Here is a 26,790-nt window from a genome sequence, read left to right as displayed (position 1 = left end):
TTAAACGGAAAAAAAAAAAAAAAAAAAAAAAAAAAAAAAAAGGAAAAAACGCAAACGCAAATCGTAAACGCTGAGGCCAAATGGTCTCTAATTGCATTTAATGGAAAAACTAATAGCACTCACTTAAAACAAGAAGGAACCATCGTGCACTCACTCCACAAGTATAAGTACTTATGGGGTGTGGGTCGAGGTTTAAGTTTTCAAGAGAAAGTTTCACACATATATATTTTGTAAAAAAAAAAAAGGGACAAAAAACATTTGTTTTGCAAACTTTAGGGACCAATAATATATTTTGGCCTAATGTTTTTTCATTTCATTTTGGAATTAGTTTTGGATTAAATTAGTTCTTCTTGAACTTGGATATTAGAGGTTGCTTTTGTTGCCTCCATGATGTCCTTTTCTTCTGTTATATTTTCTCCCCTTTTTTCATAATTTCAATTTTAAGATAGAGTTTGACAAGCTTCGTACAATAAAAAATTGAGATAAACGTTATATAGTCACATCATTTTTGCACTATATCTAAAAGAATTATTACAATTTGAAGAAAACAATAGCAACATCTGTATTATATTCAAAGAAATTAATCAAACTACAACTAAGGCTCGTCATTTTTCTATCGCTGAAACAATATTTAAGACTCATCTTGGTCCAAATAGAATAAATACGTACAGATCTAATATGAGACTCAATACATGCTCTTGTATATAACACGCTCATAAAATATATTCTCCAAACAATCTTTCTCTCTTGTGTAACTAAATAACTTCTTGCGTCTATTCACGTAATATTTGCTCAATGATTTAAGCAAATTAGCTAAGGTGCGGCCTACTTTAAAGAAAAGTTTACCGACGAACCTATTTTCGTGCTTACTAACTATTCCAAAGAAAAGAATCAAAGCAAGAAAAGAAATTAAATAAACAAAAAGAAGAAAAAGAGGAAAAAGAAAAAGAAAAAGAAAAAGAAACAGCATGACTGGGTGGCAAAGTTTCTCAAAGCAGCTGAATTAACTTGGAATAAAATGGCTTTCACACAAGGCAACTTTAAATTATTATTTTTTGGTGATAGTAGTGTATACGATACACACAGCTGAAAGTGAAATCAGGTTTTCAACTCGAACGTGTTATTAGTGTTTTTTGTGTGAACGACTTTCATTCTTCATATCTATTTTGGTGCCTTCTTTTCTATGCATGTGAGGTGTGTCTCTCACAATCTGATGCGACTCCCAAAAGCCCCAAAATAGGCTTTGATGATGTTTATGATCTATCATCTAATGGCTACGATAATCCATGAAAAATTGTCCAGGAGAAAAATCTAGATGATACTCAAATTCCACATGCTATTAATTTGTTAGAAGAAAAAGACTCAGCCAGGCCAAAAGCGATAAAGTATTGCTTGCGTAGTTGGGTAGGCGAAATTTTGTGTGCATTTTCATGTGGCCAGACACTACACCGCGTAGTCCCCTTTTGTTTCTTTCACCGTCTTAAATTTGTTTTATAATTCGTGAGACCTTCTGATTTCTGAAAGGTTTTAGATTTTCAACGATCCCTTTCGTTATCCTTGGACTGACATAGGTGTGCATGCATTTTCTAAATAATTCCAGGGCTATTTGTCCAAGCCATCGATTTATTATTATTTCAATCAACTTTGTTAGCTAGTGTGCGTTAGATGAATTTATTTTCTATAGCTTATTTAATTTATTGTGTAATCAAAATAAAACTGAATCTTGAATGTGTGAATCTAAAAAGTGATATATTTTGGATGAAAATAAATCTAAAGGAACAAATACTCTTTATATATTTTTCTTTATAAACGAATAAAAGTGAATGAAAAAAAAAAAATATATATATATATATATATATATAAGAGAGAGAGAGAGAGAGAGAGAGAGAGATAAGGGAGGATAGGAAGATATTTAAGACCGACCTCCTTTATTATAAAATGATTAGATTTAGCAAGAATCTATAGCACCTTGGATCCATCAATGAGTACAATGGAAATGCATCTAAATCTGATACAGAAATTATCAAAAAAACTGATACAGGAAATTCACGCAAAAATCTGATAGAAAACAACGTATTTACAGAAATGGGCAAATGTCATTGATGCTAGTTGTTTGGCTCTGGAAAATTATATATATGAGATTCACACTGTCCCATGAAATATTCCCTTAAAGCTAAGATTGTTATATATCTAGCATTTGTGAAACCGGGCATCCATATCCATTCAAGTTATACATTTTGCCGCGAGTTTTAATTAACTCAATTGATAGTTTCTCGAAAACAAAAAAATTAACTCAATTGGTAAGTCGAATAAAAAATATGAGATTTTATGTCAAAAATCAATTGATGTCTAATCTAATGATAAAAAACAATTATCAAAAGAGGGCGACATCCGCTAAAACTATCTCTAAAAAAAATTAGATTATGTAATATGATTTAAATTGAAAATGATGTGAGAAAGGAAGAGAAAACTAATACAATGGTGTAAAATCATTTTTTTTTTAAATTTTATTTGTAAAATGAAATTCATTTTACATTAGTGGGCTCCACATGTGCATCACCTTTTCAAAATCATACATGACAAAATCAAATTCAGTATTTTAAATGTCACTTCTAAACACTAGTGTTGTAATAATTGTTTTTTCAAAACTTTTTCTTAGATAGTTTTCTTCTTAAATATGCTTTTTGTCTCACACTTTATTAAAAAAATAAATCAGTTTTTTTAAAAAGCAAACAAATTTATTTATTTTTACCTCACCTTTTAACAAATAAACTACCGAAAAACTTGGTTGTCAAACGCACTATTAATTTGAGAACCTATGACAAACTTGGTGTAATTGATTATTATTATTATTATTTTCTAATTGTAGAAGAATTGATTACTTAGGGTACGTTTGGTATACTGAATATAGATTACATTAGTAATAGTAATCTTTATTACTAGGAATAGAAGACATTGTAATGGAATAACTATTACTATTTATAAGTTTGGTTGTTACATATGAAAAACTTGTAAAAAATGATGTATAAGGAAATTTTATATTTTTGAAAATATATTAATTTTAAAACCTATTATATACACTAAGGAATAACTATTACCTCCATTTAAAAAAGGAATAGTTATTCTTTAATTTAAAGAATAGTTATTCCAATGTAATAACTAATCCATGTAATAAAGATGCAACTAAATGACTAAATTGATATTATATATGAATAACTATTCTATTACAGGAGCTATTACAGTGTACCAAACGTATTCTTAGTTTTTCTAAGAAGGAATTGAGAATTGATTACTTAGTTGAGCTTGAATTTTGAACCTGTAATGCGTGAGGAGTGAGGATTTGAATGAACTTAGAACTATTGATTGCTCAGTTTAGTAATTGATGTTAAGTTGTTAACATTCTTTGTTTCTACGTCTTTTTAGAGCTGGTCCCATAAAATATGTAGCAAAAAGGGGGCGAAAAAAAAAAATATCGGAGAAATAAGAAAAGAGAAAAAGAAGTGGTTCAAATTAATTTTATTAATAAAATTTTTGATAGTTAAATTACGGATTTAAAATTCAATTTTACACGTATGTGTTAAAACTTAAAAAGTAAAAAGTAAAAAATAAAAAATCCTACAAATATGAAATATCAAAGACATAGGGGTAATACTGAAAATTCAAATAAAGCCCATGGGCAATTAACAACCACAATATTTTAAAAATCAAAGGTCTTCTCTTTTCACGGACCCCACGGCTGCTTTCTCTCGCGCGGCTCATGCTTTCTTTTTCCCACCATCTCTCTCGCACGTGACAAGCTCCAATTCCCGAACTTTTCCGTCTACGTGGTCCAATTAAACCCCGCCACGCGTCACTTTAGGTGATATAACGCCATGTCACTCTACGTACTTCTGCTATTCATTTCATTTCAAAAGATCTTCTTCAACTCAGAGCCACTGAGATTGAGCGAGTGAGTGAGAAATAAAAGCTCCAATATTTCGAGCTCTCTCTAAAGCTACACAATTTTCTTTGATTCTAAGATCTAATCGTATATTTTCTACAATTCGGTGAGCTTCAAACCGAGTTCAGAGGTGCTTTCGGAAACTCAATATGTGTTGCTTTTCAAAGAGTTTGATCAATTTCTAGATACTGATTTTGTCATAATCTTGATCGAGTTTTGAACTTGTTTTCAAGAATTCTAGGGTTTCTCTGTGGAAGATTATCGAGTAGAAAGAAAAATGTTCAAGTTGTTACTATTTGTGACGGTTTTTGTTTTTCATTCATGCTCCGTTTGGTTACTGAGAAAATGTAGAAAGAAATCAAAAGAAAAAAAGTTGGATTTTTTCATTCGGATTAGAGAAAACTTATGGCTCCGATTCAACTGAGTGTAATACGAATAATTTTCGTGAGAATGATAGTTTGATTTTCTCTGCTTTTCGTAGTAACCGAACAGAGAATTAGAGCTCAGAATAGGTAAATTTTCAAATTTATATTCATGATATTAGAAAAATTAAAGAGATTGCCTGATCCATTCGTATCTTGTTTAGAATGTGTAACTGACTGTAACAGTACTTAAGCTTCAGCTCTGCTCACTTTTTTTTCTTTTCTTTTCTTTTTTTGAATTTATTGTTTCTTACTCTCACCTTTTTTCAAGAATTCTAGGATTTCTCTGTGGAAAATTATCGAGTAGAAATAGAATGTTCAAATTGTTACTATTTTTTTATGGTTTTTATTCTAAATTCATGCTCCGTTTGGTTACTGAGAAAATGTAGAACGAAATCAAAATAAAAAAAAGATTTGGATTTTGCATTTGGATTAGAGAAAACCTATGGCTCTGATTCAACTGAATGTAATACGAATAATTTTCATGGGAATGATATTTTGATTTTCTTTGCTTTTGTTTTCCACTGTTTTTCTTAGTAACCAAACAAAGAATTAGAGCTTAGAATAGGTGAATTTGCAAATTAATATTCATGATATTAGAAAAAGTAATGGGATTGTCTGATCCATTCGTATGAGTACTTCAGCTTCAGCTTTACATAATTTGCTCCTTTTTTGTGAAAATTTTGTTTCTTACTGTAGTCTGATTCTTGGATTTCTTTTCTTCAGAACTAAGGAGTGTATCAACGAATATGAGTAATACCTTAGGCCATAATATACTCCAGCAGAGTTTGCTTCATCCCCCACTTCTGGAACCTCAAAGAAAACTCAATTCTTCTGGCATTCCTGCAAACACTTTGTTCCAAGCTGTGTGTGGGAACCAATCAGCAGCGCATTCAAGGAAATCACCACTATCCAGGAAATTTTTCGGGAAAAATCTGAGTGTGCAGAAGTCGAGGTTAGCATCAGGAACACGGTGTCCTGTCACAGTTGTTCCCCGTGCTGTATTAGCCATGGATCCAGCTTCTGAGGTAATCATTCACTTGCTGAAAATGGTTGCTTATCCTTTCTGTTTTAAGATTTTGAATGTGTAGGAAGACCTGGTATGTAAATTTGCTTGCCTTGAAGTAGATTTTGATAGAGTATGGTATTTGATTCATTAGAATAACCTTGTGAAAAATCAATAAACTGGAAAAATACTTTATTTTCGCATGTCGTTAGAAGAAGCTTTTTGGTGTGGTGGAGCTGGACGAATGTGCTACGAACTGAGAATTATGGCAGCTGGAATAGCAATGTTGGTTTTATACTTTCAGGTTTTCGAAAAGACAAGGTGTAGCTTTGATATAATGTTAGAATAAGAAAACATCCAGAAGTAAAGAGAAGACAAGAGAGAAAGAATATAAGAGGTTAACATGGTTCGGCTTTAAAGGCATACATCTATAGTGTAAACCCCCAAAGAGCTACAATGAACTTGGATTGGGATGATGCAGTCAACCTTGACTAATAATTAATGGATTGGACATTGATATCCCTTAACACTAGGTTCTTAATGCCTCCCCTCCTTTGGGCACTTGGGTTTTACATAATATTGATATGTGTATGTTTGGAATGAGAGGGGGTTGAGGGGTTGTGTTTAGAGACCAGGGTTTACCAGGTACGGTCTCATTTACCTTTACTTGCGCTGGGGATTATCTTTTAGTGGCAATCCATGAACTTTTGGATCGTTGACTCAGTAATAGATTGCTGGATGCAAAGAACTTGAAGAGATGAATTGCGTCTATGGCTAATGACTCCAGTGCTGCTGATCATATTTTGAAGAAGCCACTCGCTCATGTTGGAGAGGAATACAGATAGTTAAAAGACGTTATCCAGCTATCTCATGAGTTTCAGATACCTATATTTGGGCATATAAGTTAGGAAATTAATGATGCTTTTTAATTTTTTTTTTTTTAAAGTATTATAATCCTAGTGTATATTTCTAGTCCTCGTTAGCTTCCTAGTGAAATGTTAAGATTGAGATATGTTTTGAGTCCATGGATATATGTATTAGTGCTCGTGCTCAACACCCACCCAACCCCGCCCCCCCCCCCCCAACTAACCCCCCACAAAAAAAAAAAAAAAAAAAACTCCCACCCAAGTCACCACCACCACAAAACAAAAAAGGAAAAAAGAAAAAAACTCATCTTAAACATAGTTCTTCATAAATGGGGCTTACTAGTTCTTCTAAATTCTAAATAACTTTGATTTTCCATTTTCTTATTTTAGTAACCCACTAGTGTCAAAAGGTATGCTTCTAATCTCTTTGTATATGGCATGTTTATTGCATATTTAAAATATGCAAACAAGGCTGAGTCAAACTTTGATCCAAGCATTACCCAAATAATACTCAGTATTAGACAAATGGAATTGATAAATGAATAATATTTCTGCATGTATTTGAAAATTTTTGTTTTGGACATGTAATTATGTCTACCAACTTTTGCTTTTTCCTTCATTGCAGCTTGCAGGAAAATTCAACCTTGAAGGAAATATAGAATTGCAGGTATGAAGCTGACCCCAGATACTTGGAAAAGCTTTTGCTGAGTTCATACAAGGTATGTATTTGATGCAGGAGAAAGTCATACTAACAGGCTTCACTCTTTTAACTGAGCAGGTTGGTGTTAGCACTCCTGCTCCAGGGGCCGCCACACAAGTAGATATTCAAGTTTCATATAGTAGCGACTCTTTGCTTCTTCACTGGGGTCTTATAAAAGATAGAAAGGAGTAAGTTCAACTGTAATTTGAACTTATTGTTTTCATCTCAAGTTCCCATATGGATCAAATACTACTTAGATTTGAGACTTCTTTCCTTATGTCCTTTTTTCCCTACTTTTAGAAAATGGGTACTTCCTTCTCATCGCCCAGATGGAACAAAGTTATATAAGAACAAAGCCCTTAGAACTCCTTTTGTGAAAGTAAGTTCCTGAGAGCAGCAGCAGCAAGTTATGTCGTAGAATTCTATCATATGACTGAACATTGGTACTCTTTTGGCTAGTTTAAATATAGTTTAATTAATTAATTTATTGTTTTTTCTACAGTCTGGCTCAAATTCCTTCCTTAAAATAGAAATTAATGATCCTGGAATACAAGCTATAGAGTTTCTTATATTTGATGAAGCCCATAATAAATGGTGAGCTTTCATTATTTTTATTTGTGCTTTGTTTAGCAACTTTAAAATAAGATAGTTAAAATTTATGTGCTTTTTTCCTTGTGAATTTTTCTTTCCTCAGGTTTAAAAAAGATGGTCAGAACTTTCACGTTGAAATACATAAGGGAGAGAAATTAAGTCCAGATGTTTCGGTTCCTGAAGATCTTGTTCAAATTCAAGCTTATTTGAGGTGGGAAAGAAAGGGTAAACAAATGTATACTCCAGAGCAAGAGAAGGCAAGTGAAAGTGCTGCTTTAATTCTGACTTCAACATGAATAATTGTTGACATAGTGGAATCTATCTTACCAATTTTTTGTGAGTTTAATTTATTATAATAGGTTTATGTGAAATAGAAACAGAATATAGATAATCAATTACACATGGAACAGTACACAAACTTTATGTGAGGCTGGTGGTTCAACCTCGGGCCTATATCAACGGGTGGCGCCGAGGAAGAAGTCTCACTAGAAAGATATGGAGGTTACAATAGTGGTACTAAACTCTCTAAAAATCCAAATCCCAAATACACCTAAAAAGTAAAAACCCTCTCCTGCCACAAGCGCACCATGAGAATCCCTTATTCTCTAAATCATGGTGTGCAAAACCCAAAAATTGAGTGTATGGCCAACAAAGTCAGTAAGTTGTTCAAAGTTTTGTATGCAGAGTTAATTCAAATCAAATAAATTACTTAGTGGTCTGGGAGTGACTAGCTTTCCAGGGGTATGAGATTAGCTTATTGGTGTAACTATACAGAATCATTCAAGCCACATGTAACAATAATCAATAGCACACTGTTTCAACAACTATTCTTCTCTCTCTCTCTCTCTCCCCTCCTGGCCACCTTCTTGAATAGAGTACAGTCGGTATCTAGTTTAACTTTTGATTCTGCATTCAGTATTTTTCGTCTTCATTGTTAAATATTTGCATAAAGGTTTTAATGATTGGTAATTTTATTTAGATTTTCTTTATTCTAGTAGGAGATACACTAAATATATTACAAAATTTATGTTTTGGATAAGAGCCCTCATCATCAACAACAACAATAACAGTCCATTCATCTTTGTCAACCTCCTTTTTTTTTTTTTTTTTTTTTTTTTTTTTTTTTTGTGATTAGTAGCGAAAAAAATTTGTTAGAAATAAGAAAAAGAGACCATTCATCTTTGTCTACTTTAGCTAATGTATCTAACTCTATTGGATGCCCAAACTGGCATGAGAATTGAATATTACCCGGTACCTATTTGCCTTATTTTAGCTTCTAGTGAAACAATGATTAGAGCAAAGTAGGAATTTATTTGTGGATGGAGAAATAAGAACTAGAAAAGTGCAGCTTTTACATAATGTAAATTTCTTCTTGAACATTCCTTTCCTTCCATGTCTTCATTGAGGTAGTATCTATAGAAGTTTTAGTAACCATTTCCAGATAAGGGAACATGATAAACATCTCTGCAACTTCCTAGTGTCCTTCTCTTATTCTATAAGTAACAATTTACTATAAATGCCCCCCAAAAGTCCAGCAAAAGCTCTTTATGTAGGACACCATATCGCCTTGATATGTCAGGGTCTTTTGTTTTGTCTGCTCATAACAAAATTTTGCACTTTTTAACAGGTGGAATATGAAGCAGCTCGAACTGAGTTATTGGAGGAAGTAGCCAGGGGTGCTTCCATACAAGATCTCCGAGCAAGATTGATGAAAAAGAATGATAGTAGCGTAGTGAGGGAGCCACCCATTTCTGAAACAAAGAAAATACCTGAAGATCTTGTACAAATACAAGCTTTTATACGATGGGAGAAAGCAGGGAAACCCAACTATTCCCAAGACCAACAACTTGTAAATTTCAAATATCATTAGGCTAATTGGTTCTTTGGGTTTTTTTTGTCCATTTTAAAGAGCTTTCTATTATAGCTAGTGGACGCTAATAGATTTCTCATCTACTTCTTTCTAACTTTAATGAGTGCATCCCTTTCTGTTGCAAGTACTTGATCTTGATTGGTATAATGTTCTAATGAACAGAGAGAATTTGAGGAAGCAAGAAAAGAGTTGCAATTTGAGCTAGAAAAAGGTGCTTCTCTTGATGAGATACGAAAGAAAATTGCCAAAGGAGAGATACAAACTAAGGTTGCAAAGCAATTGCATCACAAAAAGTATTTTACTCCCGAGAAGATTCAGCGCAAGAAAAGGGATTTCACGCAGCTTATCACTAAATATGTGGCTGAGTCTGTGGAGGAACCTGACTCTGACCAACCAAAAGCCTTGACAGTAGTTGAAAATTTTGTTAAGACAAAGGAAGAACAGGATGGTGGTCGTGTTCTGAACAAGAAAATCTACAAGCTTGCTGATAAGGAACTTCTGGTAAGACAAAGATGTGCTGCTGATGTTATTTTCATCCTCACATCTCTTTCTGCTGGAATTGTAGGGATTATTCTAATTTTTAGCTTCTTTGCATATTATCAAGGTACTTGTAACCAAGACTGAGGGCAAGACAAAGGTACATCTGGCTACAGATTTCAAAGAACCTGTTACCCTTCACTGGGCCTTATCTAAGCAAAGTGCTGGAGAGTGGTTGGTAATATTTCGAATCTGTTGATCACAAACTTGGTCTGCAAGAAGTTGTGGATATTCAAAATGACAATAATGGTTTCTTTTGAATTTCTAATGGCAAGTTTATGTGCCTTACAAAGATAAAATATGTTTCCATCTTTTAGGTACCACCTCCAGCAGCATTACCCCCTGGTTCAGTTTCTCTGAGCAAGGCCATTGAAACACAACTTACTAATAGTTCTTCTGCCAATCCCCCTTATGAGGTATGCTAAGAGATGATTGATATAATCCTGTACACCTTACATATTGAATCTTTAAAGTCCAACTTTTAAAAGATCTGTAGACAACATCTACGTAATCCCAATATATTATCAGGTCCAATCCATAGAAATTGAGATTGAAGATGAAAATTACAAAGGGATGCCGTTTGTCCTTGTCTCTGGTGGAAATTGGATAAAGAACAAGGGCTCAGACTTCTATATTGAATTCAGTGTTGGACCCAAGCCAGTCCGAAAGGTTGTTCTCTGTTTCATATTGCAAAGAGTATCTTTTATGATTGGCTTCTCAAGATTTGTTTTTGGTCGTTTTTTGCATTCTGCTTCAGATTAGATTATCTTTCCTGATTTTGACTAGACTTTTCACATTAAAGGATTATGGAGATGGCAAAGGCACTGCCAAGTCTTTGCTGGATAAAATAGCAGAGATGGAAAGTGAGGCCCAGAAGTCCTTTATGCACCGGTTAGTAATCTCTGACAGATTTCCATATATGTCATCATTTCAGTTTTCAGCTTCTGCTTTTGCCTTTATTTCGGGAGGCAGGGTGTTCTTTTATGATCTTAAGTAAATTCATTTTGCTATTATTTTCGTTGAAGTATGCTTAGAGTCTCTAGCGGTAGATTTAGACTTTTGTATCGTGCTGATTGAAGCTCCAACTCTAACTCCCCCCAACCCCCCCCCCCTCCCCCAAACTCCACCCCAAACACACCCACACGGAAAAAAAAAAAAAAAAATTCTTATCTTCTGTATTTTATTAATGTGCATTTACATTTTCTAAAAACAAAATTGACTCAGCTATAAACATAATTTTTGGAGTCCCTTTTCTGATTGTTCATTGCTAAAAACTTCACTTTTAGTTTTGTTAGAGCTAGGCGCTGGATACTTTTAACAGATCCTTTGGAGAGAAAAAAGAGAATATCTTATTAAATATTGTTGCTGATATAGTATTCTAACTCATATCTTTGTCACCAAGAATATTCAGATTCAGTTGTTCATATATTGATGACTTATATGTTCTTTCTCTCAGATTTAATATTGCAGCAGACTTAACAGATCAAGCCAAAAATGCTGGCGAATTGGGTCTTGCGGGAATTTTGGTGTGGATGAGGTTTATGGCTACAAGGCAACTCATATGGAATAAAAATTACAATGTGAAGCCACGGTATTACTCATATGATACTCAAGCATTTAGGCCCGTTTGGTAATGTTGTTTTAGTAACGTTGTTTAAGTGTTGTGGAAATACGTGTTATGTTATTTAAACAACAAAAACTGTTGTTCAAATAACATTACCAAACACCGAATTGGTCAATGTTTTCTATGGCTTTCTGGACCATAGAGTTGTATGTCTTCACATATGGCTCATCAAATCTGCACTCACATCTGATCTCACTTTTGTTTGTAATTTTGTTAATTTCATTCACTTCTTTTAACGAACCAGTTGTCAATCTTTGATGTTCTGTGAGCATAGATTATCATCCTTTAAGATTATAATTTCTCTTCTATTGGTGCAGTGAGATCAGTAAGGCACAGGACAGACTTACAGACTTACTCCAGAATATTTATACAAGTCATCCACAGTATCGCGAGGTTCTGCGGATGATTATGTCTACTGTTGGACGTGGAGGTGAAGGTGATGTGGGACAGCGAATTCGGGATGAAATCCTGGTCATCCAGGTTGATTGTGATTTGCTTTTTGCTATTTGCTTTTCTTTCTCTTTTTGTGCCCTATTTATTTCCTTTTTTTTTGTAAGTGAATGGTTGGAACTAGGAACAATATGAATAACTAAATGTTGATTTTCAGAGACACAATGAGTGCAAGGGCGGAATGATGGAAGAATGGCATCAAAAGTTACATAATAACACTAGCCCTGATGATGTTGTAATCTGTCAGGTATTGAAGTTGTTTTCTGTATGGATTTTTTTTCATTTGGTATGTGTTTCTGAATTCTCTAATCCTAATGCTGTCCTTCCAGGCACTAATTGATTATATTGAAAGTGACTTTGATATGGGTGTTTACTGGAAAAGTTTGAATGACAATGGAATAACAAAAGAACGCCTTCTAAGCTATGATCGTGCCATTCATTCTGAACCATCATTCAGGAGAGATCAGAGGGATGGACTTCTGCATGATTTGAGAAACTACATGAGAACTTTGAAGGTTGGCTTCATAAACCTTTCTTAATTAAGGTCCATGTTTTTATTTTTTATAAATGTCTTTTTGCAGGACATGGAATTGCACCTGGTTTATATTCAATAATATTCGCAAAGAATTTTTGTTTTGTGCATGTTATGCCAAGTATGCTCTTTTGTTCTTGATACTTGTTTCAAAAAATGAAGGATTGTAGTAGAATTTATGAATTGCAGTGGAACTAACTTATAAATGATAATTTATGTGGCATACCTTTGAGTCCATTGCCTGCCCCATATGCTGTGTAGCCATATTTCACAATTTTGTTCTAATCGTGATTTATATGCAGGCAGTTCATTCGGGTGCAGATCTTGAGTCTGCTATTACAAATTGTATGGGTTACAAATCTGAGGTATTGTCTGTAACTTGCTGGAGATTTCCAATCTGGTGTCCCTTTCTTAGCTTTGACAAAACTTTTGATTTCCTCAGGGTCAAGGCTTCATGGTTGGAGTGCACATAAATCCTATATCTGGCTTGCCATCTGGATTTCCAGTAAAGTTTTCAACTTTCATTTTGAACTGTCAAACCTTTTTTTCTTTAATATTATTATCGGCTATGGTGTCACCTGTATGTGACAAATTATAAAACTAGTTGCATTTTGGTTCATCTCCTTAAACAGGACCTGCTTCAGTTTGTCCTTGAGCATGTTGAAGATAAGAATGTTGAAGCCCTTCTTGAGGTTTGTGAAATTTTGATGCTTGAGATCACTTTTTTCTGTTGGTCTTTATACTCTAATGTTGCCTTTCTATATTTTGTTGGTTTTGTGATAAAGGGTTTGCTAGAGGCTCGTCAGGAGCTCCGGCCACTGCTCTTTGGCATACCTTTGAGTCCATTGCCTGCCCCATATGCTGTGTAGCCATATTTCACAATTTTGTTCTAATCGTGATTTATATGCAGGCAGTTCATTCGGGTGCAGATCTTGAGTCTGCTATTTCAAATTGTATGGGTTACAAATCTGAGGTATTGTCTGTAACTTTCTCGAGATTTCCAATCTGGTGTCCCTTTCTTAGCTTTGACAAAACTTTTGATTTCCTCAGGGTCAAGGCTTCATGGTTGGAGTGCACATAAATCCTATATCTGGCTTGCCATCTGGATTTCCAGTAAAGTTTTCAACTTTCATTTTGAACTGTCAAACCTTTTTTTCTTTAATATTATTATCGGCTATGGTGTCACCTGTATGTGACAAATTATAAAACTAGTTGCATTTTGGTTCATCTCCTTAAACAGGACCTGCTTCAGTTTGTCCTTGAGCATGTTGAAGATAAGAATGTTGAAGCCCTTCTTGAGGTTTGTGAAATTTTGATGCTTGAGATCACTTTTTTCTGTTGGTCTTTATACTCTAATGTTGCCTTTCTATATTTTGTTGGTTTTGTGATAAAGGGTTTGCTAGAGGCTCGTCAGGAGCTCCGGCCACTGCTCTTTAAGTCTAAGGATCGTCTGAAGGACCTTTTGTTTTTGGACATAGCCCTTGATTCTACTGTTAGGACAGCTATTGAAAGGGGATATGAGGAGTTAAATAATGCTCCACCAGAGGTAAGTCCTGTTGGCAATATCAGTTGTTTTGTGCTTCATGTTTGATGCCTTAGTGTGTCAGTTCTGTCTACAGTCATGAATGATTGTAATATCATACTATATGTTTTTGACCAGCCAATTTATGCATCATGCAGAAAATTATGCACTTCATTGCTCTAGTTCTCGAAAATCTTGCACTTTCATGGGACAATAATGAGGATCTCATCTACTGCTTGAAGGTAATACACATAAAATTAATTAGAAATTTTTTTTTTTTTGGGTGTGTGCGTGGGTAATTGTACATATCTGAGTGTTTACACATTATAGAACAAGTTTTCAAATTCTTGCTTTGGAAACAAGTTGTTCTGAAAATTTTGTTATTGAGAAGCATAGGGTAGAGATCACAGGAGTTATCCAACACTGCATTTTCTTGAAATATGAAGGAGTTGAATTTTATAGGCGATGACTAAATATTGCATTGCCATTGTTGCTTTGTGCCTATATCTAAACTAGAATTTTAAGATGATAAACATCGCATGCCTTTATAGAAGACAGTTTTTTTCATTACAATATAATATTTCTACCATTTCATTTGAAGGGATGGAATCATGCCCTAAGCATGTCCAAGAGTAGGGATGATCACTGGGCATTATATGCAAAATCAGTCCTTGACAGAACCCGTCTCGCACTAGCAAACAAGGCAGAGTGGTACCTGCAAGTTTTGCAACCGTCAGCAGAGTACCTTGGGTCACGGCTTGGAGTGGACCAATGGGCTGTATGTTACAAGTTATCTTAAAAATCCAAATAACAAACACCATATGCCTGCCTTGTTTCTGTCCTCATATTTACATCTACAGGTGAACATATTTACTGAAGAAATTATCCGTGCTGGATCTGCTGCCTCTTTATCCACACTTCTTAATCGACTTGATCCTGTTCTTCGAAAGACTGCTAACCTCGGAAGGTTGATTGTACTGTCCATTTAATCAAATAAATCCTGTTGAAACCTCATGTTACAGTTATTATTTTGAATATATGTATAATTTATCAAATGGATTGTGATTTGATTTTTATTTTAGGTAATTGAAAATAATGAAGCTTAAAAATTGGACCACATAGCATCATTCACTGATTAAATGCTTTAAGATAACCTTCTAATGCAACTTTGGTTGGTCTGACACAGCTGGCAAGTTATCAGCCCAGTTGAAGTTGTTGGATATGTTGATGTTGTGGATGAGTTGCTTGCTGTTCAGAATAAATCTTATGGGCAGCCTACAATTTTAGTGGCAAAAAGTGTAAGAGGAGAGGAAGAAATTCCAGATGGTGCGGTGGCTGTGCTGACTCCTGATATGCCTGATGTCCTGTCTCATGTATCCGTGCGAGCAAGAAATGGCAAGGTAGTTATCCTTTGAATTATATTTTTCCTCTTGTGAGTTTATAGTTAAGTGTTTATTAAAATAGCTGACAATTGTTTTGCAGATATGCTTTGCCACATGCTTTGATCCCAGTATATTGTCTGACCTCCAAGCTAAGAAAGGGAAGTTATTGAGCCTAAAACCTACATCTGCCGATGTAATTTATAGGTAATTCCCTTTTGTTTAGCTTAATTTAAAAATATGTTGGTTGTATATTCCATTATATGCATGATGAATTGGCATATGAACTATCAATGAACTTAGTGAATTCCATTATTTCTATGCATTATGTATCTCTCTTCTAATGTTTCATGAATGAACACTGAAATATAATCTCTATTACCCTTCTTGTTTCTCATTTAGTGAGCTAAAGGAAGGTGAGCTAGCAGATGCAAGTTCAACTAACTTGAAAGATGGTTCTTCACCATCTTTAACTTTGGTTAGAAAGAAATTTAATGGTAGATACGCAATATCATCTGAGGAGTTCACGAGTGACATGGTTAGCCCTTTGAATTTAACTTTAGTTTATGTCCTGTCCTAGAATTTCTTTTCTTTTTTATTTTTTTCCTCATTTCTCTTTATATTTTAGTATTGATAGGATTGGACAAAATAATGTATTTCAATTGTCTTAATTCTCTGGCATTAAGTTTGCATGAATTGCTTGAAATTGTGATTTTCATAGGTTGGAGCCAAATCACGTAATATCTCTTATTTAAAAGGGAAAGTTCCGTCGTGGGTTGGTATTCCTACATCAGTTGCCCTACCATTTGGAGTATTTGAGAAGGTTCTTTCAGATAATTCAAATCAGGTTTTCCTCATATCAAAAATTCCTTCATACTTTTTTTCCCCATAATGAATTGTGTAGCTACAGTCCTCTAACATCTCTTCACTGTGAACAATCTAACTTTCAAAATTAATTAGGCTTTTCTTTGTTATATCTCTCTCTTAGATAAGATGATTAAATTTACTATTTTTTAATAGTTTACGCTTGTGGGATGATCGGTAATTTATTATGGTATCAAAACAGGAAGTCCTGTTCAAACTTTATCTCCCATTTAAACGAATTTCCACATGTTAGGCCCACACATGAAGGCAGTGTGTTAGATTAAATTCACTATTTTCTAACAACTTAAATTTTTGTGACAATCAGTAATTTATAATAAACATAGGAGAATTGCTTTGGTAAAATCTTCATTGTCATCATGTTTTAGTGATACCCAACTTTTCTGGTGAGCTTTAAAACAGTAACATTGTAAAGTGAACAAGAGATTAATTTTACATGTGGAATCAAGGGAACATTGTTATCTTTTCTCGTAGTTGCTTTGAACGATTGGACAGATTTTGGAACAACCTATGTGTGCTTGAGGTGGGCTTAGTGTTAAAAGAATTTGTGGATTTAGGATTTTTTTTTTTTCTTTTTAAGTGTGTGTGTTGGGGAGGGGGGGGGGGGGGGGGGGGGGGTGGGGGGGGGTCGGTTGGGTTTGTAACATGAATTAGAGTTTGAAAAGTTTTGAGATTTGATGGCTATTTGGTAGGGAAATTACCCGGGGTTTTTAGAATTTGATTAGGGGAGGAAAAATATTTGATTTCAGACTGTTTAGAAGAAGGAAAAGATAAATTTCTTGATGTATAGGGGTTATGTGAACAGAACACGTGAACAAAAATTATGTCTTTGGGTGGGCTTTAAAACACTGTAAATTGAACAAGAGATTAATTACTATGAACGAAATTAAAGCACTGTAAATTGAACAGGATATTTTAGATGTGGAATCAAGTGAAAATTATTATCTTTTCCTGAGGGGGTTTGGACCAATAGGATTAATTTAGGGAAAACTTGTCTATGTGTGCTTGTGGTGGGTTTAGGTTAGGAGAATTTGTGGATTTAGAGTTTAGAATTCTAGAAGAAAAAGTAAGGGTTTTTAGAATGTGTCCAAGTTGGAAAAGTTTGAATTTTGGTAGTTATTTGGTGTGGAAAATATGTGGGGCTTTTAGAACTTGATTGGGGAAGGGAAGAGGCTTGTAAAGACTCAACTCAATTATGAAGATACCCTCAATTCACAGAAGAAGATGCAGAATTACAGATTTGTCCTTGATTACAAAATTAACGGTACCTTGTAAAATAAAAACCTGAATTAGATTACTTTTGGATGGTGAATCAAAAATTATTTTAATCCTATAAAAGATACAAGTAGACCTTTAAATTGCTTGAATTGGACTTCACACATTGACCCCATAAAATAAATCTTGAATGGATGAAATTGTGAAATAACAACAAAAGAAATTAGATGGCTGCATCAAGACCATTTAAGGTGGCTTAGGCCAATTACTTGAAAGCAGCATTTTTAGGAGAACCCTTGAAGGTTAAACTAGACATGGCAAAACGGGCGGGGCGGGTCGGGTTCGGGTCAATCGGGTTGCGGGTCAAACGGGTCGCGGGTTAAACGGGTCGCAGGACGAGTCGAGTTGACCCGTATTTTTCAAACAAGTTTTTTTTTTTTTTTTTTGGAAATAGATGCAATTTGTCAATTGTTTCTAAGTTCCTTAACTGTGATTAGATTTTCATTGGTAATACTATTACCACTTACCAATTACCACTAAACACTTGATACCTAAATTTGGTGCAACTCTTATTCCAGCTTTCTAGAAGCTAATCTTGGTATAATTTTTGATATGTTTAAAGTAAGAAGAGAAAATGAAGGTGGCAAGTAAAGAATGACAAACTATAATGGAGTACATAACATATTAAGTGAAGAAGAATAAGTAAATATCTTATAAGAATTACACCTCAATCTCAATCTACTCAACGTTGGTAGACGTGGAAAAACGGGCGGGTCGGGTCGGGTTCGGGTCGGGTCAATCGGGTCGGGGGTCAAACGGGTCGGGTCAAACGGGTCTGACCCGTTTTGCCATGTCTAGGTTAAACCAGTTTTGAGTGAATAATCTGTAGTTATCCTTACAAATTTCATTCTCAGGGCTCTAATTGCACCTGCTGCCAAATATTATGTTCAGCTGGTGCCTGTTTGGATCTGTTGTTTATCATCACTATACTATAAGACCTTCCTCTAGTTTGACGGAATCTCTCTCTCTCTCTCTCTCTCTCTCTCACCCACACATTACAGGCAGTTGCTGAGAAGTTAAAGATTCTCAAGAAGAAGTTGGGAGAAGGAGAGTTCAGTGCACTCCGAGAGATTCGCAAGACAGTTTTACAGCTGGCAGCACCACCCCAATTGGTATGTTCTTTTTTTCTGGTAGGGCTTTATGTTTCGTGCTTGTTAATAACATAGTCCACAATCTTCCTCTTTCTTTCTGACAAGTTCATTATTAGACACTAGGGAACCCATAAAGTTTGCTATGAGAACGGAATGTTGCACATGTTTATTTCTTTTTTTCACCCACAACCATATGTGAAACTTTATGGTATCAGGGCAGTATCTTCAAATTTTTGTAGTAATATGCTATGGGTACATTTGTTTTGTTTTGTTTTGCTGTTTTTTCCCTAGGTAAATACTTGCCCACTTAAGGGGATTCAAACCTTAACCTTTAACCACCATCTCATACTTAATGGGGAAGTGTGCAACCCCACCCCCAACCCCAACACGCACACCATAGAATAAGGAAATTAACTACTTTTAATAAAGCCTTGCTAGGGAAGTGGCTATGGCGGTTAGGGATTGAGGAGACAAGGCTTTAGAGAAGGGTTGTAGCTCTAAAGTTTGGGGAAGAATGGGGGTGGTCATCCAAGCTAGGTAGAGGGGTTCATGGGTGTGGCTTGTGGAGAAGTATCCGAATGGGTTGGGAGGATTTTAGCAAAAATATTCGCTTTAAGGTGGGGGTGGGAGATAGAGTTAAGTTTGGACAGATCATTGGTGTGGGGACTCTCCACTTCAATTGACTTTCTCGAGTGTGTACGGGATTGCATCCAATAAAGAGGCATTAGTGGACTCTTCTCTTGAACGGTTGGGGATAGAGGAACGGAGAAGCTGAGTTGTTCATTTTATTCGGAGACCTAATAATTGGGAAATGGGTGGGGTGGATGAATTTCTCCATACTTTGGACTCAAATCTACCTCCTTTTGAGAATGGAGATAGTATGCGATGGAAGTTGACAAAGAATAGGGATTTTGATATCCGATCATTTTACAATAAGTTGAGAAGTCCATTGCCCATTATTTTTCCTTGGAAAGGCATTTGAAAGGTTAAGGTTCCTCAGCGTGTTTCCTTCTTTTTGTGGACTGCTATATGGGATAGGATCCTTACAGGTGACAATTTGAGGGGTAGAATGATGGATTTTGTTGACTGGTGCAGCATGTGCCAATGTAATGGGGAGACGGTAGATCATTTGTTACTCCACTGTGATAAGGCTAATCAGTTGTGGAGTTTGGTGTTTAGATCTCTTGGGTCTTGCTAAAGATCGGTTGCAGGTACTCTTTTTGGTTGGTGGAATTGGCATGGAAAGCATTCGTCTAGCATTTGGAATTTAGCTCCTTTATGCTTAATGTGGTGTCTTTGGAGGGAGCGAAACAGGAGGACATTTGAGGACATGGATAGTTCGGATGACTAGCTTTTGGCTTCCTTTAGTGGCTTTTTGTTTGACTGGTCTAGGGTTTGGGGACTCGCCTCTAGTGATTCTCTCCCTAGTTTTCTTAGTTCTCTCCTGTGTCATTAGTTTCTTTTCTTTTCATTCTACTTTCTTCTCTTTCTTTTCCCTTTGTATTTTTCTCTCTGCCTTATGTTTTTTTCCATAAGGTAGTGTTCTTGAATATATATCATTATTACTTATCAAAAAAAAAAATAATAATAATAATACACACGCATACCTAGACACACACACACACCATAGGTTAGAGTGTTAGACCTTATATGTTTACAAGTAATTATTGCAAATGAGAAAATATCAATACCCAAATAATTTTTAGATACCAATTTAGAGTAAATAATTTGTTTGAAAACATTAGTTTAATAAATATATTAAATGGGTATATAGCTATTCTAATTAAAGTTTTGAACTAAAATTAACACTTAATATTAATTACAAATTAATTACACATAGCTACCATAATTAAATTTACAAATTATTGAATATATAGCATTTGTCATGTACTTCATTGATAACTAAAAAGTGATTTATCAAAGAGATAATGGGTTCATTAAATGAGCCAAGTGGAATCATTGATCATGAGGAGATATTTAATTGAGTATTAATGAGACTAATATATGAGTCATTGATAACAGTAATAATTAAGGACAAAGTTTGGCTCTAAACTTGGGCTCCAACCTCCAATAAGAAAATGGCATGTGTTCTTGTTATGTGCATAAAAAAAAAAACTCAGACGCGGCACCGACTCAAGGTCAACCACATCGGACGCCGCGTCCCGCGTCAGGCCGTGTCGGACTCGGGTGCGGCACCCTCCCAGCTGCGTCTGTGCGTTCTAGCATTTAAAAGGTTAAGGTTCCTCGGCGTGTTTCCTTCTTTTTGTGGACTGCTATATGGGATAGGATCTTTACAGGTGACAATTTGAGCAGTAGAATGATGGATTTTGTTGACTGGTGCAGCATGTGCCAATGTAATGGTGAGACGGTAGATCATTTGTTACTCCACTGTGATAAGGCTAATCAATTGTGGAGTTTGGTGTTTAGATCTCTTGGGTCTTGCTAAGATTGGTTGCGGGTACTCTTTTTGGTTGGTGGAATTGGCATGGAAAGCATTCGTCTAGCATTTGGAATTTAGCTCTTTTATGCTTAATGTGGTGTCTTTGGAGGGAGCGAAACAGGAGGACATTTGAGGACATGGATAGTTTGGATGACTAGCTTTTGGCTTCCTTTAGTGGCTTTTTGTTTGACTGGTCTAGGGCTTGGGGACTCGCCTCTAGTGATTCTCTCCCTAGTTTTCTTAGCTCTCTCCTGTGTCATTAGTTTCTTTTCTTTTCATTCTACTTTCTTCTCTTTCTTTTCCCTTTGTATTTTTCTCTCTGCCTTATGTTTTTTTCCATAAGGTAGTGTTCTTGAATATATATCATTATTACTTATCAAAAAAAAAAATAATAATAATAATACACACGCATACCTAGACACACACACACACCATAGGTTAGAGTGTTAGACCTTATATGTTTACAAGTAATTATTGCAAATGAGAAAATATCAATACCCAAATAATTTTTAGATACAATTTAAGAGTAAATAATTTGTTTGAAAACATTAGTATAATAAATATATTAAATGGGTATATAGCTATTCTAATTAAAGTTTTGAACTAAAATTAACACTTAATATTAATTACAAATTAATTACACATAGCTACCATAATTAAATTTACAAATTATTGAATATATAGCATTTGTCATGTACTTCATTGATAACTAAAAAGTGATTTATCAAAGAGATAATGGGTTCATTAAATGAGCCAAGTGGAATCATTGATCATGAGGAGATATTTAATTGAGTATTAATGAGACTAATATATGAGTCATTGATAACAGTAATAATTAAGGACAAAGTTTGGCTCTAAACTTGGGCTCCAACCTCCAATAAGAAAATGGCATGTGTTCTTGTTATGTGCATGCATATGACTTACTTAACCACATTACACATGGCAGGCTCTAAATATGTTTGGAGCCAAACATGGAAGAAACTAGGTCTCAACATAGCCAAATGGCATACTTTAAATGATTTTAGGGCTTTTAGAGTTGAGCTTTATATCTTCACCATATACTTATGTCTCCATATTATATTTTTAATTGATGTAGGATTCTAAAACTAATAAGGAAATTGTTAAACTTATTCTATCATTGGCTGAACTTAACCATTCCTTAAGACAGGCTAGGTATTGCATGTTTTCCATTGAATATAATTCTGCTAGGGCCTTATGGCAGAATAACCTAGTTTCACATGAAATTAATAGCTTATTGCAAGACTTAATTGCAGGTTCAGGAGCTGAAAACTAAGATGCAAGCTTCAGGAATGCCTTGGCCTGGTGATGAAGGCGAACAGCGATGGAGGCAGGCATGGATGGCTATAAAGAAGGTAAGACTGCTTTTTCTCCGCTCAAGTATATCATATAACCTGATATTTATGCTTAATTGATTCTAATAAATTTCTTGCTTTTATTTTATAAATTCTTCTATTTTGATAAAAATAGGTATTCTTGATATTTATGCTTCATTGATTGTAATCAATTTCTTGCTTTTCTTTCGTAAAATCTTCTATTTGGATAAAAATAGGGATCCAATAATTTTGTTCCACTAGCCCTAGTAATAGTGGTATTAATATCATCACTTTAATGTCTTGAAATTTTTTCATGAGGCATCTAGGACATTGATCTTTAATCATTGATTTTTGATGCTCTTCAGTGCTCTCTGATTTAGACACTCCTTATATCCATCCATCTTGCTGTTCGTAGATATTCTCATTCTGAGAGAGTGGATACGATCTTATCTTCTATTGCATGATTAGAATTTGCAGGAGTACCTCACAAAAATCTATGTTTTTAATTCTACCTAGCTGATTAGTATATATTTATGTTGGATGCATAAACAGTTTGCTTGTAATGTCAGATATCTCCCCTAACTTTTCTATGTAAAAATTATTGTGCAATGAGGAAGTTGTAACTGTATCTTGCAATCATCACACTGCTCTCCTGCATTTAAGTTTCAGTTATCAATTATTTCCATTAAAAAAATTCTGATATATAGGATATGCCTTGATCTGTTACAATCCAGGTCTGGGCTTCAAAGTGGAATGAAAGAGCATATTTCAGCACAAGAAAAGTAAAATTAGATCACGATTATCTCTGCATGGCTGTCCTTGTTCAGGAGATTATAAATGCTGATTATGCATATGTAGTTCACACAACTAATCCATCTTCAGGAGACTCATCAGAGATATATGCAGAGGTATTGTAATAATACCTATACCATTTTTCTCTGCTGGATTAATTAGATAAGTTGATTTGCATCTCATTCCTGGTACAGGTTGTAAAGGGACTTGGAGAAACACTAGTAGGAGCATATCCTGGTCGTGCTTTAAGTTTTATCAGCAAGAAAAATGATCTGAACTCTCCCCTGGTAACTCATCTTCCCTCGATTCTCACCAGAGGGTGTTATGTAGATGTGTATGATGGGAAATAACCAATTCCTGGTGCTATGTTGACGATTGGCACATTAATTCTGTAATAAATTAATAAAATAAGTTTGAATAAGCTTCTACTGTTGTAGATAACATGCACCTCTTTGTTGAACTTGCCACTATTCACACAAATTTGTTGACATTTTCCAGGTATTGGGCTACCCCAGCAAACCCATTGGCCTCTTTATAAGACGGTCTATTATTTTCCGATCTGATTCCAATGGTGAAGATCTAGAAGGTTATGCTGGTGCTGGCCTTTATGACAGGTGAAATCTTTTAACTTCCCAACACTGATACAGATGAGTTCCATGGCCAGATGAGACATTATCACTGGCTGATCATTACATGCAGTGCCCATATATATATTATTGATTTAATAAGAACAACTTGGGTAAATATAGATTAGTAAAGAGTAAGATTGAGCAAAAATGATGCGTACCTTCTTCAAAAAAGAAAGAAAGATGTGTACCAAGATTGGTAATTCGAATTCATGTAGTATTGCTAATATTATAATACTATCATTCATCCAACATCTAACCATTCCCTACTACTCGATGTGGGACTTGACCATTTAACCAATCACACCACTTTCACATGAATATTCCAACAGATCATATTACTAAGTTCTTAATGCATGCATTTCATATTAGTCCCATGAAAATTTAGATTTTTTTGTTTTTTTTTGTTTTTTGTTTTGCTAATATAATGAGGCTTACTTTTTCCGTAGTGTGCCGATGGATGAGGAAGACAAAGTTGTGCTTGACTACTCATCTGACCCGCTCATCATTGATGGAAACTTTCGCCACTCGATCCTTTCTGGCATTGCTCGTGCAGGTAGTGCAATTGAGGAACTGTATGGGTCTCCACAAGACATTGAAGGTGTGATTAGAGATGGGAAAGTATACGTTGTTCAGACAAGACCTCAAATGTGATTCTGATTTTTTTTTTCCTCCCTCCCTTTGGGTGAAAAAATATATCCTCATGGTGAACTTGTATAAATAAGAATAATAGTGCAAAGCACAACCTAAGAAAAGGATAAGGGAACTAAGAAAAGATGAATGATGATAGAAGTAGTTGACACAAATAAAGGATGACATTTTAAACCATCACGTTGTAAGTTTATAAAGAAGTCAATATGTAATATCCGGGTTGACCTATTGAGTAGAAACTAGAAAGTAGGAAGACCCATATGTATTATTGTTAAACTTATTGGATTTAATATAATTACATCCATTTGGACTTGGTGTGACTCATAAATCCTCTTCTTTTTCATAAATGTGCTCTTATTTCTTAGTCATGCGTGATTTAGGTTTTACCTGGCAATAATTAAGGACATCGATTGCCACCCAAGTGACCGGAATTTGATTATACACTAACGACCTACAAGAAGCTCGAATCAAAGTTCCCAAACCTTAACCAAAAACAAGACAGCGGATGTTAACGTGCTAAGTGATAACCAAAGAAAAGTGGTATTTACAATGAATCATTTCAAGCTTCAAAGCAAACGAAGAAGAAAAGTATGAGCAATTTCATGAGTCCTATAATACTGATTAAAGTTATTTTAGTCCATTAGTTTTTTTTTTTTTTTTTTTTTTTTTTTTTTTTTTTGTTTTCCTAATATAATGAGGCTTACTTTTTCCGTAGTGTGCCGATGGATGAGGAAGACAAAGTTGTGCTTGACTACTCATCTGACCCGCTCATCATTGATGGAAATTTTCGCCACTCGATCCTTTCTGGCATTGCTCGTGCAGGTAGTGCAATTGAGGAACTGTATGGGTCTCCACAAGACATTGAAGGTGTGATTAGAGATGGGAAAGTATACGTTGTTCAGACAAGACCTCAAATGTGATTCTGATTTTTTTTTATCCTCCCTCCCTTTGGGTGAAAAAATATATCCTCATGGTGAACTTGTATAAATAAGAATAATAGTGCAAAGCAAAACCTAAGAAAAGGACAAGGGAACTAAGAAAAGATGAATGATGATAGAAGTAGTTGACACAAATAAAGGATGACATTTTAAACCATCACGTTGTAAGTTTATAAAGAAGTCAATATGTAATATCCGGGTTGACCTATTGAGTAGAAACTAGAAAGTAGGAAGACCCATATGTATTACTTATTGTTAAACTTATTGGATTTAATATAATTACATCCATTTGGACTTGGTGTGACTGTGTCCTCATAATTCCTCTTCTTTTTCATAAATGTGCTCTTATTTCTTAGTCATGCATGATTTAGGTTTTACCTGGCAATAATTAAGGACATTGATTGCCACCCAAGTGACCGGAATTTGATTATACACTAATGACCTACAAGAAGCGCGAATCAAAGTTCCCAAACCTTAACCAAAAACAAGACAGCGGATGTTAACGTGTTTAAACGTTAAGCGAGGGTTACACTTGCCCATTGATAACGTATGGATGCCAAATTTGAATGCTTTGTAGCATTCATATGCACCTAATTTTTTTCATTGCTGAACAGCATTCATAATGATATACAAATGGTTTTTGTGATACTTGACGTGCTAAGTGATAACCAAAGAAAAGTAGTATTTACAATGATTCATTTCAAGCTTCAAAGCAAACGAAGAAGAAAAGTATGAGCAATTTTATAAGTCCTGATTAAAGTTATTTTAGTCCATTAGTTTTTTTTTTTATTTTAAGATTAACCTATCATTTAACCTTGGAGTAGGAACAAGGTGGTATCAAGATTGGAAATACTTCTAAAAGTCGCAATATTGCAATATAGTCTAAGTTCATGCTTTACGTTGATCCAATACTATGCACTAATAGCATGAAATGTTGGCATGGTGACTCACTGAAATTGGCATCTATGTCATCCCAATTCTTTTCCAAGTGAGATGATCCAAGATAGAGTGTCAAAAATACTAAATGATTGTATTTTATTTCTCAAGTAATAAATATATAAGATTACTTTTGTATAAGAGGCATAGGAGTATATTATAAGACATATGAGTGCAGTACAAGTATGTGTGTTATACAAGATAATTAAAGTGGGCTTAAAGCCCAAGGCCTATACACGTTAACATAGATAATTATAATGATTATTTCAATCAACCTAATCACTTAAAAGATGTTAAATTTGGAGAGAGAGAGAGAGAGAGAGAGAGAGAGAGAGAGAGAGAGAGAGAGAGAGAGAGATTTTTTTTTTTTTTTTTTTTTTTTTAAA

At 34.7% G+C, this 26,790-nt stretch overlaps 1 protein-coding gene across 3 annotated transcripts; it reads left to right on the top strand.

Moving 5' to 3' along the window:
- The first annotated feature begins 3,903 nt into the window (after positions 1-3,903).
- On the top strand, positions 3,904-24,842 carry LOC112010454 (alpha-glucan water dikinase, chloroplastic). Of its 3 annotated transcripts, none has more exons than XM_065767872.1 (34): positions 3,904-4,046; positions 5,089-5,390; positions 6,860-6,901; positions 7,013-7,122; positions 7,235-7,313; positions 7,437-7,528; positions 7,629-7,782; positions 9,153-9,374; positions 9,558-9,896; positions 10,000-10,110; positions 10,250-10,348; positions 10,461-10,601; positions 10,735-10,823; positions 11,389-11,523; positions 11,874-12,036; positions 12,164-12,253; positions 12,336-12,521; positions 13,449-13,511; positions 13,589-13,651; positions 13,779-13,838; positions 13,932-14,084; positions 14,219-14,302; positions 14,662-14,838; positions 14,921-15,027; positions 15,247-15,460; positions 15,543-15,646; positions 15,842-15,977; positions 16,161-16,286; positions 18,598-18,708; positions 22,402-22,500; positions 23,196-23,369; positions 23,448-23,540; positions 23,752-23,867; positions 24,329-24,842. In XM_065767872.1, the coding sequence occupies exons 2-34, from the start codon at positions 5,112-5,114 to the stop codon at positions 24,531-24,533; spliced, it is 4,416 nt and encodes a 1,471-aa protein (XP_065623944.1). In that variant the 5' UTR covers positions 3,904-4,046; positions 5,089-5,111; the 3' UTR covers positions 24,534-24,842. The 3 variants fall into 3 exon arrangements, with proteins under 3 accessions (XP_065623944.1, XP_065623943.1, XP_065623945.1); XM_065767871.1 differs by having other exon boundaries at positions 3,904-4,070; XM_065767873.1 differs by lacking the exon at positions 3,904-4,046 and adding an exon at positions 4,336-4,452.
- Positions 24,843-26,790: the final 1,948 nt, after the last annotated feature.

The sequence above is a fragment of the Quercus suber genome, unplaced genomic scaffold (assembly GCF_002906115.3).
Source record: "Quercus suber isolate HL8 unplaced genomic scaffold, Cork oak 2.0 scaffold_857, whole genome shotgun sequence".
Lineage (NCBI taxonomy): Eukaryota > Viridiplantae > Streptophyta > Magnoliopsida > Fagales > Fagaceae > Quercus > Quercus suber.
Note: the sequence above shows the minus strand (reverse complement) of the source record. Positions and strands in the feature narration are given on the sequence as shown.